The following is a 19,089-nucleotide window of genomic DNA, read 5'->3' as shown; positions in this document are numbered from 1 at the left end:
AGGCATTCCCATTATTGATACCTGTGCTGAGAAAAACTACAGTAATACCTAAAGCAGGTAGTTCCTGCTTTATTTTTTCACTGGATTGCATCTGCAAGGCACCCCCTGATTTAAAACAAGATAAATGTGATGAAAAGGTTGTCTTTGTCATTTCAGGCTCAGGAACGCTCTGTGGCCATTCCAAGACTCCCAGTGGCATCTTGAGGGACAAAATGAAGCCTTCTGGAACATGAACACAATGTTCTTAGTTGCTGAAGTGACTCCTGAGAGTACTTGCCCTACTTATAAAAAGTGTGATGTAGAAAGCAGCCTTTGCTGGGCCAGAAATAATCTGGCTGCAGGTCACAACAGCAGACCCATTGAGGTCATACCTAACTACTTTGGGGAGCTGACTTGGTGGGACTGATGGACTTTCAAAGTTTGCATTTTGGGAGTTGTAGCAGTGAACTTTTAACGCCCCACCCTCACCCCCATACAGTTCATAGAGGGTTTATTATTATTATTATAATAAAAAAATACTTTTGTGATCACCTTTGTCTCTGCTTCTCTTTCCTCGCTTCTTCCTCCCCCATCACCCGCTTTTTCTGACTACCCGCCCCCCCCAGCACATTCACATATGATGACGGCCTTTCTGCCCGCCTGTCTTTCATTCTCCCTTCCTTTCTCCCTTTGGCACTGGCAGGGTTAACGCTCAGGAATGCCCCAGCGAGGAATGTGCATGCAGATGAGATGGATGCTAATCTCATGCTAATGAGCGGCTGCTTCTGCTACCGCCGCCGCCGCTCCGGGGGCTGAGCCGGGCTCCCCCCCCCCCAACTCGACCCTCCGCGTCCGCCCCGGATCGGAACCCAGTCGCCGCCTCGGCTCAGCCTGGACCCCCCCTGACCCGCTGCTGCTACGGAATGGGGGCAGGAAGCGGAGACTCCCGTTCAGACATGGTGGACTGAAACTCCGCCGAGTTTCCTGGCCGATTTGCAAAGGCTCTGCCTGCCTCCCTCCACCCGCCCAGGGTTCCCGGGGAGAAGTAAGAGGGGGTGGGGGGGAAGAGAGAGAGAAGTAGGGTCGTCCTCCTTTTTCCCGCTTCCCTCCCTCCTTCCTTCCTTTCTTGTTTTCTGGTCCCTATGGAGCAGCAGCAGCTGCTACCCCCCGCCCTCGGCCATGCCTAGGAAAGTGGGGAATGGGCAGCTGCCCTTACCCGACGGCTGGGAGGAGGCGAGGGATTTCGATGGGAAAGTCTTCTACATCGACCACAACACCAAGCAGACCAGCTGGATCGACCCCAGAGACAGGTGGGTGTAGATTGGGGGGGGGCAGCACAAGAGGCGGGGGCTGAAGCATGCGGGGGGGGGGGAGCACTTGGCACCAGCCTCGCTGGTCCTAACTTTAGAGAGTTTCTTTCCGCCTCTCCTCTCCTCCCCTCCCCACCTCCTCCTCCTCCTCCCGTGTAAGGGAGGGTCTCGTACAGTTATATAAGAATCTGCAAAGAGTAAAAATAAAAAGGGGAGTGGGTTCCTCTCCAGTATTATTTTGGGAGGAGATGAGGGGTGTGTGTGTTTGTGTGTTTTTCTGGCATGTGTTGTCCTGCGAGGGGTGTGTGTGTGTTTGTGTGCAGTTGGAGACAAGAGAGTGAAAGTGACTCTTGCAAGGCTGGGAAATAAAAAGGAGAGTTTGCGAAGAGGAAGGAAAGAACTCTGGGAATGTCTTCAGGCTCTCGTGACCCGCCACAGAATCCCCACCCATTCCTTCTCTCCAATTTATTTATTTTTAAAAAAATGCAAATTCCTTCTACCGTAAACTTTATTAACCTGTAGAACTAAAGTCGGTTGAGCCGCTCTCTTCCTTTTTAAAACAACAACAACTTTGCACAAGTTTTAAAGATTTGTTTTTTAAGAAACCAGCATTCTAATTAGAATAGATTTGTCAGTCTTTTAAAGAATTCCGCCAAGTTGTTTTTACACTGCCTTTTTCTCTCTCTTCCAAAATCTACACAGTCAAGATCTTGGGACTGTGTGCAAAAAAAAAAAAAAAAAAAAGTGATAAGACTGTATTTGACTTCGTTCTCTTTAGTACAAAACTTTTTTGAACAGCCTTTCTGAGGAGTAAGTGCTGCTGCTGGTGGGGAAGTGTAGGCAGTTTGCTCAGTCTGTTTTTGGAACTGCAAGTTTGGCATGTAACAGGTTTGAACTTCCATTACTTCTGACATTCTGGATTATTATTAGTTATATATATATATATATAAATAAGCCTTGTATGTTGTCTTGATCTCAACCCTAGATGTGTATCCCTTGTTCCACCCCACCTCTCTCCAAAGTGAGTTCTTGTGGAGAATCTGAGGGAAGTCTTCACAGGCCTCATGCCTGAACCACAAAACTAGGCCTCAACTGACTGCTTTTATTCCCCCCCTTACAGATTATAGGATGCTCCTTGCCTTTCCTAGTCCTCAAACTTGAGGTTTTGAATGTAAACAAGGGGATAAAATTCATGATGAGATATCCTATAACTAATTATTTACTTTATAAATATTAGTTTCTATTTAATCCGTTGCAAGAATAATACTAGTGATCTAAAATGGCCTGTCTTTGGTTAAGGAACAGTTTCTCCAGTATATAATTTTCTTAAAACATATCTAGTGGCCATTTGTTCACATTTGGAACTAGTGTTGGACTTTATTAAGCCCAATGAAATCCAGTTATCTCCCAACTAATAAGGGGCATTATAAATTTATGGCACAAACGGTGCTGAATTATTCATGAAGGTCTTGGCTTATATTTCCTGGCTGAAATAAGAAAGAGTAGCTGCAGTGACTCCATGGTGCTTGCACACTGAAAAGTTTGACATGCCTCGTGCAAAATGTTGTAGCAGCTGCAACAATAAACACGTTACTGGAATGAAACTGTTTTTAAACTGCTGATCTAACATTCTTATTTGACGTTCTGTGTACTTCAAAAAAAATCTCTGAAACAGAATGTAAATGTTGATAAAGCGGTGGGTTTTGCAGGTTGTGGTAATTGTACTGAGTTCTGCATATATTTGGCAACTTATAATGATAAAGTTTTGAAAACGTCTTACCTGTTTTCTGTTGATTTTACATTTAAATGTTTGTTTATGAATAGATTACAGAAAAAAATGCAATGCTTGAATGAAGGATATTTTGCTACTGTCTATCAAGAGTGCTGTAGACTCAAATTAAATATTGTTTTTGCTGTGCATTGTTAACTAAATTTTGAGTTGTTGTGACACCTTGAACATGTGGATAGTATTGATCAGATATCTGGTTTTTCTGTTCTGCTAACCAGACTTGCAACTATAACTTTACAATTACATTTCCCCCTGCTATATTAAGAAAATGAAGTGCAATTTGCCTCTTGTATTACATGAGATTTGAGTTGACTACTGTCTTTCACTTTTCATTAATTTCCTAACTTCTGAAGTGAGAGAAGACTTGGGGCACTTTCAGCCCAGAGCTTGACTGTATTTTCTTTCACAAGAGCTAATGAAGTGAAGTCCTTGTTAAACAGTGTAGGAGACAGTGTTTGGGGTAACTCTATTAATGCTTGTCAATCTCATTACTCACTGTTACAGAACAAACAGAAAGAGGTATGTTGCACTTCGTACTTAAGATAATCCATAACTAATGTATGGGTCTCGGCTGTGAGACACAAATATGGGAACAAAGGGGAAAAGGCAGGTAATGTATACCCTGTTATTTGAGTTCAGTATACAGTGCATGATCCGCCTTGTAAAAGGTGAACATCTCATCTTGAATCTATCCAGAGTTATAGCCCAGCTACATACTGAAATATATGACTTACTCCCAAGAAAGTGTGCATAGTATTGCAGCATCATCCTATGCATATTTACTCAGAAGTAAGAACTACTATCTTCAGTGGGTCTTATTTTCAGGCAAATGTGTGTCAGATTGTAGCCTAGCCCCAATTATTTCAGTTGATTTTCTTTCCTAGTACAGTGGTACCTCGGGTTACATACGCTTCAGGTAACATACGCTTCAGGTTACAGACTCCGCTAACCCAGAAATAGTACCTCAGGTTAAGAACTTTGCTTCAGGATGAGAACAGAAATCGTGCTCCGGCGGCGCGGCGGCAGCAGGAGGCCCCATTAGTTAAAGTGGTGCTTCAGGTTAAGAACAGTTTCAGGTTAAGAACGGACCTCCGGAATGAATTAAGTACTTAACCCAAGGTACCACTGTAAATGTGTTTCAGAGTAAGGGCTGACCTTAAGAACTGTTGTGCTGGCACAGTGACTTGTAGAATCGGGTGTAAGGGTCTCAGAATGGCAGCTCAAGAGTGGGCCATATCTCAATGCATGCTCTCAGTGCAGAAGGCCTTAGATTTACTGTCTGACAGCTCTACCTTTAAAAGGCATTGAGTAGCAGAGCAGAGAAAAACCTCTCTGACAGTCAGTCTTGGTCTTACCAGAGACATTTATAGTTAAAACCCCATATTGGGGATGAATTGCAGAGTAGTCACAGGACACAAGCATTGCATGTGAAAGTTACCAGGTTCAGTCGTCCTTGGCATCTCCAGGTAGGGCCCATTATGAAATGATAGAAATTTGCTGCCACCTAGTATAGGCAATAGTGAGTCTGATGGACCCAATGGTCTGTCTATGTACAAGCAAACTTCTGTGTTCCAGGTTTGCTATGGGGAAAGCTGCAGAAAGTTGAGTTAGGGTAGGTGCTTAACCATTTCTCTGCAAATACCCCAGAAATCTTTTCAAAACCTTTAGTTAAAACCCTAGATTCACTTGAAATAGAGCCCAGCTGAAAGAAAATGTGTGGGATGCCTTCCGCATAAGTAATCCCTCCCCCACATTCTTCCATCCTTGAGAAAATCTGGGGTTGGGACCATAAACTGGCTGAGATAAAGTCTACCAGTCAGTAGTAGACCATACTAAGCTACCTTAGATGGACCAGTGATCTGAATTTTAGATAAAGTAGTATCATATCTAATATATTGTATCTTCCTAATGTTAGGACAGTATTCAGTGTCCAGCACCTGTTTGGACACGGAGCAATGGATTCAAACTACAAGAAAGAAGATTCCACCTAAACATTAGGAAGAACTTCCTGACAGTAAGAGCTGTTCGACAGTGGAATTTGCTGCCAAGGAGTGTGGTGGAGTCTCCTTCTTTGGAGGTCTTTAAGCAGAAGCTTGACAACCATATGTCAGGAGTGCTCTGATGGTGTTTCCTGCTTGGCAGGAGGTTGGACTCGATGGCCCTTGTGGTCCATTCCAACTCTATGATTCTATGATTCAGTAGCTACCAGGTGCAAAGTCGATGCTCTTTGTACTTTTATAACATTGTTCTTTGTTGTTATTTTTAAGGGCACAGGGTTTTAAGGCATATTCAATGCAATCCTACACAGGTTTACTTGGAAGTAATCCCTGTTGTGTCCAATGGATTTCAGCCTTAGTTTTAAATGGAAAGCAAGAGGAATGTCATGGCCTGGCAGAGGATGCTGTTTTAGCCACTGATAGCTGGTGGCCATTGAGACTGGTAGGATGGAGGGTAGAAAGTTTCTGGAGACAGTCAATGACAGACCAAGCTGACTAATTATAGTTTCATCACCATCCTCCTCCATGCTGGGCCCTGCAAGGATAGCTGAGTCTAAGGCTGGGAAAGGTGAAAGACAGTGCTGCCACCCCCTGGACTGTTGCAAGTAAGAAGGCAAGCTGGTGAGGACTGGCTGAGGGCAGACGGGTTGGGGCAATGCCCCATTTGCCCAATAGACCAGTCTCCATTGGTTTTAACTCTTGCATCAGCAGCAGCATCCTCTGCCTGTGTCACTGCAGGGAAAGCAATCTGTTATGGTTGAGCTGTCTGGAGTATGCAGTCCCCCAGTGGCAGACCTTGGCATCTCAAATTTCAGTGGTGGCCTGTGCAACACCAAAATCCAGTGGCCCCTCACCTAGAATCATAGAATCACAGAGTTGGAAGAGACCACAAGGGCCATCGAGTCCAACCCCCTGCCAAGCAGGAAACACCATCAGAGCACTCCTGACATATGGGTTCGGTCAGTCAGCCAGTTACAAATCCACTGAGTGGTAGCATAGTCAAGACCGCATTTTACCAGCTTCTTTACAAGAATATCATGGGGCACCTTGTCAAATGCCTTGCTGAAATCAAGGTAGGCTACATCCACTGCATTCCCTTCATCTACCAGGCTTGTGATTCTGTCAAAAAACGAGATCAGGTTAGTCTGACATGACTTATTTTTCAGAAATCCATGCTGACTATTGGTGATCACAGCATTTCTTTCTAGGTGCTCACAGACTGTTTGCTTAATGATCTGCTCCAGAATCTTCCCTGGTATTGATGTCAGACTGACTGGGCGGTAATTATTTGGGTCCTCTCTTTTCCCCATTTTGAAAATAGGGACAACATTTGCCCTCCTCCAGTCTGCCGGGACTTCGCCTGTTCTCCAGGAATTCTCAAAGATGACTGCCAGTGGTTCTGAGATCACATCTGCCAGTTCTTTTAATACTGTGTTTCCTCTGCTGAATCATTTGCTCCAAATTCTTCAGGTCGGGCATTGTTTTCTTTATCGGAGAAGACTGAGGCAAAGAAGCCATTGAGGAGTTCAGCCCTTTCTGTGTCTCCTGTTTGCATTTCACCATCTTCTCCTCTGAGTGATCCCACTGTTTCTTTGTTCTTCCTTTTGCTACAAACATACCCATAAAAACCTTTTTTGTTGCTTTTAACCTCTCTAGCAAGCCTGAGTTCATTCTGTGCTTTAGCTTTTCTGACTTTGTGTCTACATGTGCTGGCTATTTGTTTGAATTCCTCTTTGGTGGTTTCCCCCCTTTTCCATTTTTTGTACACATCCTTTTTTAATCTTAACTCAGTTAAAAGTTCTTTAGATAGCCACCCTGGCCACCTCTTGCCTTCTGTTGGATGTTATTGTTGTGGTGGTGCTACCACACTCGTTGCGCTCCCCTAGATCTGCCTTTGCCCCCCCCCATTGAACCTACTTATATTTCACATAAATTGCTATAAATAACAAAAAATACACAATTGGATGATGGGGGAAAGGTAATCTGATCACTTCTGCGGTAACGATTCAGTGCTCATCTCTTTCTACCCTTAATTACCTTCCTTTCCTTTCCTAGACCTAGAATACAATTTTTAGAGTGTATTTGAGACCTCACAAGCAGTGTTTGGCTTGAATCCTACAGTTATTCCAGCTGAGTTGGAGATCTGGCATGATGGCATACTGTCACACTTCCCCAAAGTAGAGAAGTGGTTTGCTGGAAGTAAATGTTTTGTAAGCATATAAGGTCAACAATAGGTGGTTCGTGTGCTGCCACTGTGATGCATATCCAGGATTAACTGTTTACTACACGCCTGCCAATTACATATTTGAAATAGATTAACTGTCTAGCTCAGCTGCCAGAACATTGTTTTGAAGTTTGACAAAAAGAAAGTGGGTAGTTTTGAAGGAGTGATTTAAATAGCTTTTTAAAAAAGCAAATATGGTTAGTGACAGTCAAAATGTCAGTTACTGACAAAGGTTGCAGAGGTGAGAGTAGATAGACAGGTTTCAAATGCCAATATCAAGGGGATGTTTGCGTAGCCATAAGATTTGAATCACTGAGGACAGGGTGACTTTGCAATAGATTTATTTCTCCCCACTGATCATAATAGAGTCTCTGTATTTGTTATGGAATTGTGTAACAATTCCACCGTGCACAGCTACAAACACCTAAAAATGAAGAGTACAGTACAGTATAATACATCCATTGGAATGTGTCTGTATGGAGAGTTATTAACATCACTCTGCATGGCATAATATTAAACAGCATTGTATCACCTTCTCTGAGTATTCAGGTTCTATCTGGTAGCTGCTAACACTCCTACCTGTATATTTTAGCGCTAGAAACACCCCCTATATTCTTTTTCCTCTCTGTATGGTAATGTGAGGGCACTTACTATAACCCACAATGAATAGAGCTACTTGTTTTACTCCTTCAGAAAACTTTTTTTAATGGAATGAAAGTACACAGTTATAATTGCAGGGTTAAGTGCTAATGCTCTACGATAGCAGTAGGTAACGTTATTATTAAAATAATAATAGCTGCTCTGCAATGAGCTTTCCTCTTGGGTGTAGTAATGGGTGACACCTTTTATAGTCATAATGGGACAAGATTCAACCAATGTTAAGGACTTTGAAGCCCATTTATTTCAATCGGAAAGTTAAGTACATGCTTCAATATCTCCCATTGAAATCAGTTAAATTTCAAAGTGCTTAATGTTGGACAGGTTGTCTTCTGATGCAAATTGCTTCGCTTTGCATATTTGGAATAGTGGTGGTATACTTCCCCCTTGGTTTAACCCCTTCATTGAAACAGTTGCCAGACCAGTGACACAATATGCTGAACAGAGAGGAAGAAAAAAAAGTTGAAGGAGAGTTGAGACAGTGTTGGAGAAGACCTGAGAAAAAGACTCCATTGGAGAAAAAAATTGAAGAAGGCAGGGCAATGGCAGCTTCGAAAGCAATACAATTAATTGATCAGTGGAAGAGAGCAATTTAGAATGTGCTGCAGACATGACTGAATGAAATGAAAGGCATTTGTTGTTGTTGAATGCGAGATCTTTATCTTTGACAGTCAGAAAAAACTCACTTGGAGAAGGCTTCAATGGTGTCACTATGCTATTTGAGGAGTTGAGAGAAATTTTGGTAAATTGTTGGCATTTGCTTCGAAGCACCCACAAATCCATTTATCAGCAAATGCCACCACCCTTCTGATCCCATCCACGGATCCTTGCCCTGGAGGTCCTTGCCTTTATTTCCACTGCAGTTTTTGAGCATATAATAAATAGCAGGAGTCTTTCGGAGCAGCAGGCAAGACTTTTCTCGTTTCTTACCCCACACAAATGAGAAATTGCTCTGGATCTCTGTCAAGCCCCCTTGCACACCAGAAGACGCAGGAGAAGGGATTAGGAGTGACCACAAATAATGGCCGGCTAGGAAGCAAAGCCAGTGCTCGAAGACGATATTGTTTGGTTAATTACAGCACCATGGAATACTGTACCTTTAAGTTGTTTTACATAGGTACAGATATTAGAATAGTGCTAGTAAAGCAGAATGTTTGGGGCACCTCACTTGAGGTGTCATATTTGTGTTCTCAGGGTAGATATAATGCATTATATTTTGCATGTTTCTTTGAAAATGGATGTGATGCATCAAGCTAGTAATTGAACTCAAAATGTAGAATTGTGCCCTGAACATATGCATTAAATTTCACTCTGATACTTGAGTGCTCATCAGAGTGTTACTGCATTACAAGCAAACATATGGAATACTGAATGGACTTGCTGAACCGAAGGTCTTGTTTCTCTCAGCTAATTTGTTTGATTTGTTGTGTTTATAATTTAATAATTTGAATAATAATTTGAATAGCTTAATGTTAATTTTTGATATAGTGGTACTCTTGCCTTTCTGCACATCCTTAACAAATCAGTATATATGTGCATTACTATACGGTCGTATTGATCACTGTCAGTCTTTAAGGCTATATTGATCTGTTTGGGGAGAAGTGGAAATGCTCTTATCCTCTTCCTGTTGTGCTCAATATACACATTTATTTGTTGTTGCTGCTGAATTTCCACTACTGACAAAAAGATTGCTCAGAGTTTTCATACCACCTCTGGAGGTGCATGCCAAACTATCAAAGATCTTTGTACTATTCCCTTAAGTTCAGCTAGAGGCATGTACACTTTGTTGTGTGATGGTCACTGACACCTACTGGGTACTGCACTCATATGACACTATTATCACTTCCCAGGATTGAAACTCTGTCTGGCCATGTCTCTCTCACTTTTATTTTGTGGGACTTAGTTGTTACCCACTTTACCACATGCATTTTTATATTGGCTTTTAGTAGGAGAAAAATATTATATTCTTTTCCCTCTAGCAACGCAGGAGATTTCCCTTTTTTAAATATCCCAAGTTGAGTTCTTAAGATTTCTCCTAAAGGAATCTTTACGGGAACAAACAGCCACAGTGGGTTCATTCAAGTGCATTACCTAAAAGATCTGCATCTCCTTCATCTTTGGAGGGGTCCATTGGAAGTTTCCCTTTAGACTCAATCCGCTCCAAGGAGTCCTGGGCAGAAGATTTTGGCTCAAAGTAATTGTCAAAGGAGCCAGTCCTTTAAAATTGCTTACAACAATTATGAGATTAAAATTAAAATGCAAGAGAGAACGTTCTTGTTTGTGTGTACCTGCAGTCCATATACATTTGCTGGGTAATAAATTCTTTAAAGCTAAATGGGACTTTAATTTTGAATAAACAACATAAGATTGGACTACAGAGCTGCATTAGCTGTGTTCTTTTTTAACCTGTGGGTAGATTATTGAGAGCTAGAAGCTTTAATACATTAAAGTTCTCCGGTTTCTGAGTCTATACAAAACCTCATGGAGACAACTGGGTAGAGTGTTTTTCGTCACACTGAGTTGTCAGCTTGACCCCTGTTCCGTGAAAATATTTTCCCCTCCCCCAAACAGGGGACCGTTAACATGCAATAAATGGTGTGGGCGAATAACTTCTAACAATACATAGTGTTATGTGTCTTTGACTGGCGTTGAATAAAGAGTGGAATAGTTTTATAACTAGTTGTAACTATAGAACACAGTCTTGAAGAGGGAGTGTGCTGTATTTTTCACTTGAGATACGTATGGTATGAAACTTCCTTGTTGAAAGCAAACATGCCATTTAGTACAGTGATTTACAGTCATCCGTCTTTATTAAAGGGAAAATCCATAATTCTGTTGTAGAGTGTGCATTATTCATTAGGGTTTGATTAGCTCACATTAAAGAGATTTTACCCTCTTGCATGATTAAAAACCTCCAGTATCCATACAGTGTAATTCAACTCGCTTTGATAAAAAGCTAATGTGTGCTTCTGATATTTCTAGCCCTTAATGCTGTAAAAATGAGCTAAAAAGTGTGCTGGCCAGCACCTAGTTAAAATCTCAGAAGGTGCAAGGTGGGACTGGGTTGGAATTTCTAGTGCTCAGGGAGTGGGGTTGCAGTAATCCTTACAGTTATTTAGCCTTCTCGATAATGAGCAAGATAACTTAAGCAAAATAAGAAAATAAACACAAATTTGCATAATTTAAGCAAATAATAAAATTCTGCTTTCAGTGGCTCGGATTATGTGTTTATGTTAGAACCTCCAGAGTATGGTGTACAAATAACTCTGATTTTGTCATGTTATGAAGATATGCCTTTCAGAAATATCTTCAGTTGAGAAAATCCCCCCCCCCAGCTTTCTTTCGAAACGTTATAGCCCTTTTGTTCACACTTGATTTCTGTCCATGAACATTTGATGTGCTTGTCCTAAGCTGCCCCTTTTTAAGGATGTGTGTGCTGTTGTGCTTTTTGTCATTATACTTCATTCTATCTTTAGATTTGATTACATGATCACTTGTGCTGGGATAAGAATTCCCAAATTGTGTGTATGCCTTAATTCATTTCAATGATCAAGCAGTTAATGAGAGACTGAAGAGAGTTCACTTGAGTAAAAGAGACCTGAGATAAGTATGGGCTCTTTCGTGGTCTCAATTAAGTTTCGGGCAACCTGATGATAACAGGATTTTTGCCTCTGATATGTACTATTGGGAAAATTTGACAATTCACAGATAGCATGCAGTTACTTGAGAAGATTCGATACAATGAGCAAATATACCTGTTCAAAACATTGCTGTATTTCCTGCCAACATAAATAAACTTGAAGTGAACCTACGCATTTAAGAACTGTGAATTAACCTCTGGTATTCCTAATCATGTAACTGGTTCATGGTTGATAACGTACTTAAATGGCTAGTTTCAATCTCTCTAGTGCAATTACCTTTTACTGGTAGTATATTGAGAAAAACTGGGCAGCTACATTACTGAGATAATTATTGGTTTGCTTTGTAGAGTAGACCAAAACACCATGTAAAACCTATTTTCCTTATGCTTAGAGATCGCTGCTGTGTACAAAATAAACAGTTAATACAGTCATGGTTGTTAGATGAACAAAGGAATGCTATGGAGATTAATAATCATCTGACATGTTTTGTAAAACATTCCTAAAATGATGATTAGAGACTTTATGGGGCACAAAAAAGAGAAGAGAAGCCTTCCCAGTTAGTGTTCTGTGCTATACTGTGCTTACCATTGATGCAATACTTTTGGTTCACACAGTAAATAGAAGCCTTTAAAAAAATTATTATCACAGTAATTGGGGCTGTTTTTTCTTGGGATGTGTACTATTATATTTATTGTTTGATATCTTCAAGGAGCTCAGGGTGGTGAACATTGTTTTCCTCTTCCTGCTTTATCCTCACAATAGCCCTTTGAGGTAGATTAAGCTGAGAAATGGTGGCCTGGCTAAATCATCACCTAACAAACCATGAATTAATAGCAAGTTGTCCCACAGGCAGTCAAATAAATCATGTGGTTTTTTTCTTCAAAGTTTGATTTATTTCCAAGCTTTTCTTATCTTGTGCTCTTATAACCTTGTGAGTATCTGGGGTGAGAGTAACCAAACAAACCATGCTTAAGGAAGAGAGCCGTGTTCACATGTAATGCCATAGTTAAAACAAATCAAGGTTTGTAAGCCAACAACAAACCATGACTTCACATTAGGAGTCATTGGTAAACAAACCTAGTTAAGCCACTGTTTGGCGTTCACACAAAACACTAATAAACAATGGCTTAGAATTATGTGTGTGACCCAGGCCAGTGACCGACCCAGGGTCACCTAGTAAGTTTCTTTGCTGGGTAGGGATTTTAATCTGGGTTTTGTCATACAGAATCTGATGGCAGCCATTAGATAATTGCAGAATGTGTGTGGGCCACTAAGATACTGACTTCGATTTATTGTAAATCAGTTATTGTGAGAGACAGTACATGAATTAACGCTGATATTGTGAAAATTGGATTACCTTTTAATATGTAAGCTTTTCTGGCAGTATAGATTCAAAGGGCCCTAAGGAAGCCAGACTATCCTCCACTAGGGCCAGGGCTTTTTCAGTGATGGCTTTGACTTGGTGGAATGCTCTGTCCCATGAGACTAGGGCCCTGCAGGACTTGATCCCCTTCCGCAGGGCCTGTAAAACAGAGCTACCCCACTTGGCCTTCAATTTGAATTAGCCTGATCCTCTATTCCCTTTTCCCCTTTCCTCTTCTATGAAGAAACCCTTTCTGGGACCCCACATTTAAATTCTTCCCTGGTCTCCTTGCTGGCCCTAGTAGGACCAACTTGGCCAGTTGCCCTGGTGATCATTTGATGTCTACTGACGGGTCCCCCCCCCCCAAAATAAATGACCCCTGAATTTTTGAATGTTATTGATATTGCTGCATTTTATGTTGTGTTTTATGCTGTTTTTAAGTCACATTTTAATCAATGTTTTATATTTGCTGTTAGCTGCCCTGAGCCTGGTTTTTAAACCGGGAAGGGCGGGGTATAAATAAAAAATTATTATTATTATAAAGTTGGTGGTTGTTCCTTATTTTAGGAGAGCATCCCTTATTTGCAAATGTCACAGGATTCTAGAGCATATAGCATGATCCTTAATTTTCCTGCAGCTTAATACTACTCCTTGATCATACATTGTAGTCTATTTTTTAAAGCATTCACATTTGTTTATTATTCAAGCCCTTGTGTTATCTGTGGTCTTCTTTCAAATCAACAACTTCATTCTTGAAGGCAGAAAAATGAAAGTGTTTCACTGTAAATCTAACATTGAATTAATCTCTCGTTAGCCCAGACTAAAAGCTGCACACCTAGTTTAATATTGTAAATTTATACAAAGCCTCCCCTAGGAATATAGGAAGTTGCTTGTTCTGTGTCTACTGGGATAATTTGTAGATCTCTATAACATTCTTCCAATATAGTTTTCATTTCATTTATCTATTTACCGTATTTATAATCTGCCCTTTGCAAGAAGCTCTTAGGGTAGAAGTACACAGCAAAAATAAAACATTGTTTAATAAAACCAAAACATTATTAAATTCCAGAATTCAATAAAGTAGATCATGGTAGCAAGCTATTAAAGCAACAATAAATGAACATACCTGAGTGGATTGAAACCTTATCCCACACCAAAGGCCTGTATAAAGAGGTTCCTCTTCAGCTGCTAACAGAAATTAAATAATGTCACTGCTAGACCCACCTCAGAAGGAAGGTCATTCCAAAGTTGGGGAGCCACCACAGAAAAGGCTGTCCTGTGTACTGCTGCCTTCCCACTAGGACTTCCCCGGCAACAGAATCACCAGCAGAGCCTCCCCTGCAGATCTTAATTCACAGGCAGCTTGATTGGAAGAAGGTGCACCTTCAGATATTTGGACCCTGCATTGTTGCAGGCTTCCTCAACCTCTGCCCTCCAGATGTTTTTGGCCTACAACTCCAACTCCCATGATCCCTAGCTAGCAGGACCAGTGGTCAGGGATGATGGGAACTGTAGTCTCAAAGCATCTGGAGGGCTGAGGTTGAGGAAGCCTGGCTTGCATTGGGACCTTGAATTGGATTGTTGCTTTAGCACTGGTGTTAACAAGTCTGGCCAGTCAGCATTGTGGCCCCTGCATTCTACCTTGTTGTGCTATATTTTTGGATTCATCGTGTGGCTCATGAGCAGGGACAGAGGCAGAGGCGTCCTGGTGAGGCGGTTGTGAGATTGCGGAGCCCTGAGGTGGCGGTCTTAGAGATTCCTTGCCCCATCCCCATTCCAATGAGCACAGCCAGGAGGATGCCATTGCCTCTGTTTCAAAGGTTTTCTAGGTTCAAGGAAGGTACTCTCAGGCCAATCAGCACAAGCACCATTAATTCAGCCTTTGATGGGAAAGTGCCAGCTAAATTAGTTAAATGCTGGGCTGCAAGTCCAGTTGAGTGCAAAGGTTTTCTTTCCTTTTTAGCCCGTAGAGTTCTAACTAGTTTTACCTGTCTTGACTAGTGCATTTCTTCTGATCTTTGGACTGCAGATCTGTGCATTGCAAATTTGCTAACTTTAGTAGTCTGTCTTGGTTCCCCCACCCCCTGAAAGAATAGAAATGTTTCTTTAATGTGATTATTCAAAAGATCACTGATCTAAAGGGGATTTTCTTTCTCTGACAGAGGCTTTTAATATATTTTCTCATGAGTCTTGTAACACTTTCTATAGGAAAAAGATTGATTCAAGTTTTTTGAAACTCAATACTTCTAAAAACATGTATAAAAGACTTCAGTAGTTATGATATGAAGAAATAGTTCTGTGACATTCATTTGTATCTCCTGAGTTTGTATGATAAATTACGAGTTCAGCATAAATTGACTTCCACAGACAGAATATTGCATGCTTCATTTGTATGGAACCCTTCTTGAAAATAGAATGCCTTTCAGCTGTCATCGTCAAGTGGAGGTTTAATATACGGTACCCTTTTGCCATTAAGAAAGATGGAGGTTTAGGCTGCAATCCCATACACACTTATCTCAGGATAAACACAATTGAATTCAGTGGTGCTTACTTCTGAGTAAACATACCTGGGATTGTATTGTAAATGTTAAACCTAAATTAGTGGACTGCACTACCGTTTCAAGATACAATTCTACTGCTATTTTAAAATTACAATGTGGAATAGAATTTTACCTTGTGCTCTTCCATATATAGATATAATTGTTTATATAGTATACAGTGGTACCTTGGTTTAAGAACAGCCCTGTTTACGAATGATTCGGTTTATGAACTCCGCAAAACCAGAAGTAGTGTCCTGGTTTGCGAACTTTACCTCGGTCTAAAAACGGAAGCCGAACGGTGGAAGGGCACCAGCGGCGGGAGGCCTCATTAGGGAAAGTGCGCCTCGGTTTAATAACGGACTTCTGGAACTGATTAAGTTCGTAAACCGAGGTGTTACTGTATTAAGATAATATTTGCTGTGCAAAGGCAGACTTTATTAATACCTAAGGAGCAGTAGTGATCGTTGGAATATTAGTCATGTAATGATTTCTGTGAGTGATTGATTTTTTTAAAAAATAGGGTTTTTTTTGTTGCATTAAGGGAATGAGACATGGACAAGAGGGAGCCATTCTACCATTCTGTATTTTGGGCAGCCTTTCCCAGCTTTGAATCCCTGATCAGAGACTATGGAAGTTGTAGTCCAACAATATTTAGGGGAGGCTGTTCCAGAGTAGATGGGTGAACTTCCAGGTAAGAACAACACCAGGACATCTCTTGTTAGTCTTCTTTTCCTTTCTGTGTTCTCCTTCTCATCACCAGCAATGCACAATCTTTTATTTATTACCCCATAAAATGTTGTTTTACCAATCCAACAAAACAGGGAGGCAGTAGCAGCAATACCGGTTTATGACTGAGATTTGAATTTTGGAGCAAAGTTTTAAGCTGAACGTGTCTAATTACAAAAGAGGGCAGACACACTTAGACTATAGCATATATCAAATTATCTACCCAGACAACGTAAATGAAGCAAGTTAGGTTCCTTAAAGGAAACACAGACATTAAGTTTTCTTGTATTTTTAAATTGGAAATGTATATGTATATGTAAACGTGGAGTTAAAAAGGGCAGGATCCAGAACAACCAACCAACTACTACCATGTACTCAAGAGGGCTTTGGGTTTGTCTTCAACTGGCCCAATGCCACACAGCAAAAGATTGCTTTTGAAACTGGAGGGTCTGACTGCTTTTTAAATAAACCAAGTCAACTATTATTCGTAAAGTAGTTCTTTGGATCATGGTCACTTAACTACAGCTAAATCAAAGGCCTTCTAAACTCAGACCAGCAGTTACCCAGCCTCCAGGGACTACATTCTTCTCCTTTTTTTCTCTGCCTTCTGGTGTGTATTTTTTGTTTTTCCTTATTTGTCCTTCAAAACTGAATGTGAGTATAATGTAAGATATGGAATTTAGGCATTTGAAAGTAAACAGGCTTCCACCTTCTAGATGCATGAAGTCCAGCGTGATCTCTGGCCATGCAGACTATGCTAAGAGGCCCTCTTATTTGACCCAGAGCTTGCCTTATGGCTTTGGTGACACAAGATGAAGCAATGCATCATCTGAAGTAAGGCATCTCAAATAACTGTGCTTAAATGCTAAATAGTTTGAGCATGGAGAGATTGGAATAAAAATTGGTACATGGGTTCAGGGTAACATTTCAAGTGCAAATATCAGTTTTACATGTGCACAGATTTTAAAGTCAGGGAGTAAAAAGACAGTGCAGTGTGATAGCTCCCTTAAAAGATGAAGATATAGGAATAAAGGTAAATGTGGTTACTTTAGGTACCATTCTGTGTTTCAGGTTCAAAGCAGCACCTCAGCTCCTGCACCTATTTTCAAGGGGTCATGAAAAGAGTGGTATATGATTTGATGGTTGATAAACCATAATTAAACAAGTTTTTGGTATAGCTTTCACTTTGAACTTCAAAGCCTGCTAAGTCCCCACCCTTATTTTAAAAATAGGGTGGGGATGGGAAATGAAAATGTAAAACGTATTGTAATGCAGTGTTTGCCTTGGAGATCAGAGAAGTTGATGTCCATATTCAGGACACTATTTTAAATGCCAGCTTTATACCTAATAGAGCTCATTTTCCACAACTGTTTTCAAGAGAGCTCGGAGTGAATGAGACTTCTTGAGCACTGTGCTTTTTCTAGGCAAATAGGTGAACTCAAGTGGTTTCAGTTCTGCAGGCTTTTCTTGTGTAGCGGTTTTGACTCTCCATAGATATTGCCCCATAGCTGTGTAAAATGCATTGAAAAACTAAATTATAGAATGGAATTTAATGGACATTGACTGGACAATCAGGGTGACGTGAGGGTCTCCTAAAATGGGTTGTCTGGTGTGAGAGAAGCAAATACATCTAAAGCTGTTCAGAATCTTGTTCTGGTGGCAGTTGGAAGAAGAATTGCTAGTTGCTGGCAGCAAGGGAAGGTCCTACCCCCTGCCATTTCTGCCATTTCAATGCTTAATCTGCACTGGCAGGCAGACTTTACCAAGATCACCCTCCTGCAGAGCATTTATGAGAAAAATGCCAGCATTTTGAACTTTTATTGGGCTCAATTAATTTGCCTGTCAAAATGCCAGCTCTGGGAAAGGACTGCTTTACAGTCTGTGGGGAGGGGTTATTTCCCCTTCTGTTTTGCTCCCCTGTCTGAGATAATCTGCTGCTTGATCCTTGATAACTGCTTCTGGGACCAATAAAACAAAAGGTGAGTGCCTGTGCTGAATGTGCTCCCCTAGTCAAGTTAAAGCCCTGCCTCTTCGCAGGGTAAAACAGAGCATCCCTTAGGTATACCCAAAAAGTTTCTTTGAACTTTTCTTTCTACGGGAAGGCAAGGTGGCAAGAAAGGGAGGAAAGTGATTAAGATCTGTAGTGTGGTGTCCATTGTGGTAAAGGGCATAACAAACATCCTAGAAGCACAGATTATTGATTAAAAGAAGAAGATGTATTGGAATGTAGGCCTGTAACACAGACTTCTCTCTTCTGGACAGACCTCTTAAGACAGGTTGTATGAGTTGCTCTTAAAGCAATGATAACCTGGTTTGGACATCGTTTAGCGTTACGCATCACAAGTGTTCTCCTCTCTCCTTGCATTGCTGTGATGAGGATATTGGAAGCAGATGATAAATTGTGGTTAGTTTAAAATGGAAGCAGATGCTTTCAGTCGCCTTGGTTTTGGCCCAACTGGAGTAGGAGAGGACAAGCAAAAAGTTCATGCACTTGAGTCTATGGTTTAATGTAATGTCTAAATCTTCCCAGTGCTTCACATTGCTTTAGAACTATAAAACTCATTTCAACATCGCCAGCACACACAACAAATTGTATAGTATTCAGCATTGTTCTACTAACTTGTAGACTTCCTTTATTTAAAGGGTTAAGCAATCTCAAATGTATCTTTTGGCATGTTAAGAGTTCACTCACAGGCACAGGTTGTATTGCTTCCTGATTAGTGCTTTGTCTCTTGTTCCTCTGAGTCCATTTTATTATACAGTGGTACCTTGGGTTAAGTACTTAATTCGTTCCAGAGGTCCGTTCTTAACCAGAAACTGTTCTTAATCTGAGGTACCACTTTAGCTAGTGGGGCCTCCTGCT

At 41.0% G+C, this 19,089-nt stretch overlaps 1 protein-coding gene across 2 annotated transcripts in view; it reads left to right on the top strand.

Moving 5' to 3' along the window:
* The first annotated feature begins 798 nt into the window (after nucleotides 1-798).
* WWC2 (WW and C2 domain containing 2) overlaps nucleotides 799-19,089 on the top strand; it is a 129,066-nt gene continuing 110,775 nt past the window's right edge. Inside the window, exon 1 of one of the 2 annotated variants that reach the window (XM_081208725.1) lies at nucleotides 799-1,289. In XM_081208725.1, coding sequence (XP_081064851.1) covers nucleotides 1,159-1,289 — 131 coding nt within the window. In that variant the 5' untranslated portion in view covers nucleotides 799-1,158. Of the gene's footprint in view, nucleotides 1,290-1,824; nucleotides 2,178-19,089 lie in introns of those variants that run through there. The other variant, XM_081208726.1, reaches the window with a different exon arrangement.

Source organism: Podarcis bocagei, assembly GCF_964188305.1.
Source record: "Podarcis bocagei genome assembly, chromosome: 9".
NCBI lineage: Eukaryota > Metazoa > Chordata > Lepidosauria > Squamata > Lacertidae > Podarcis > Podarcis bocagei.
Note: the sequence above shows the minus strand (reverse complement) of the source record. Positions and strands in the feature narration are given on the sequence as shown.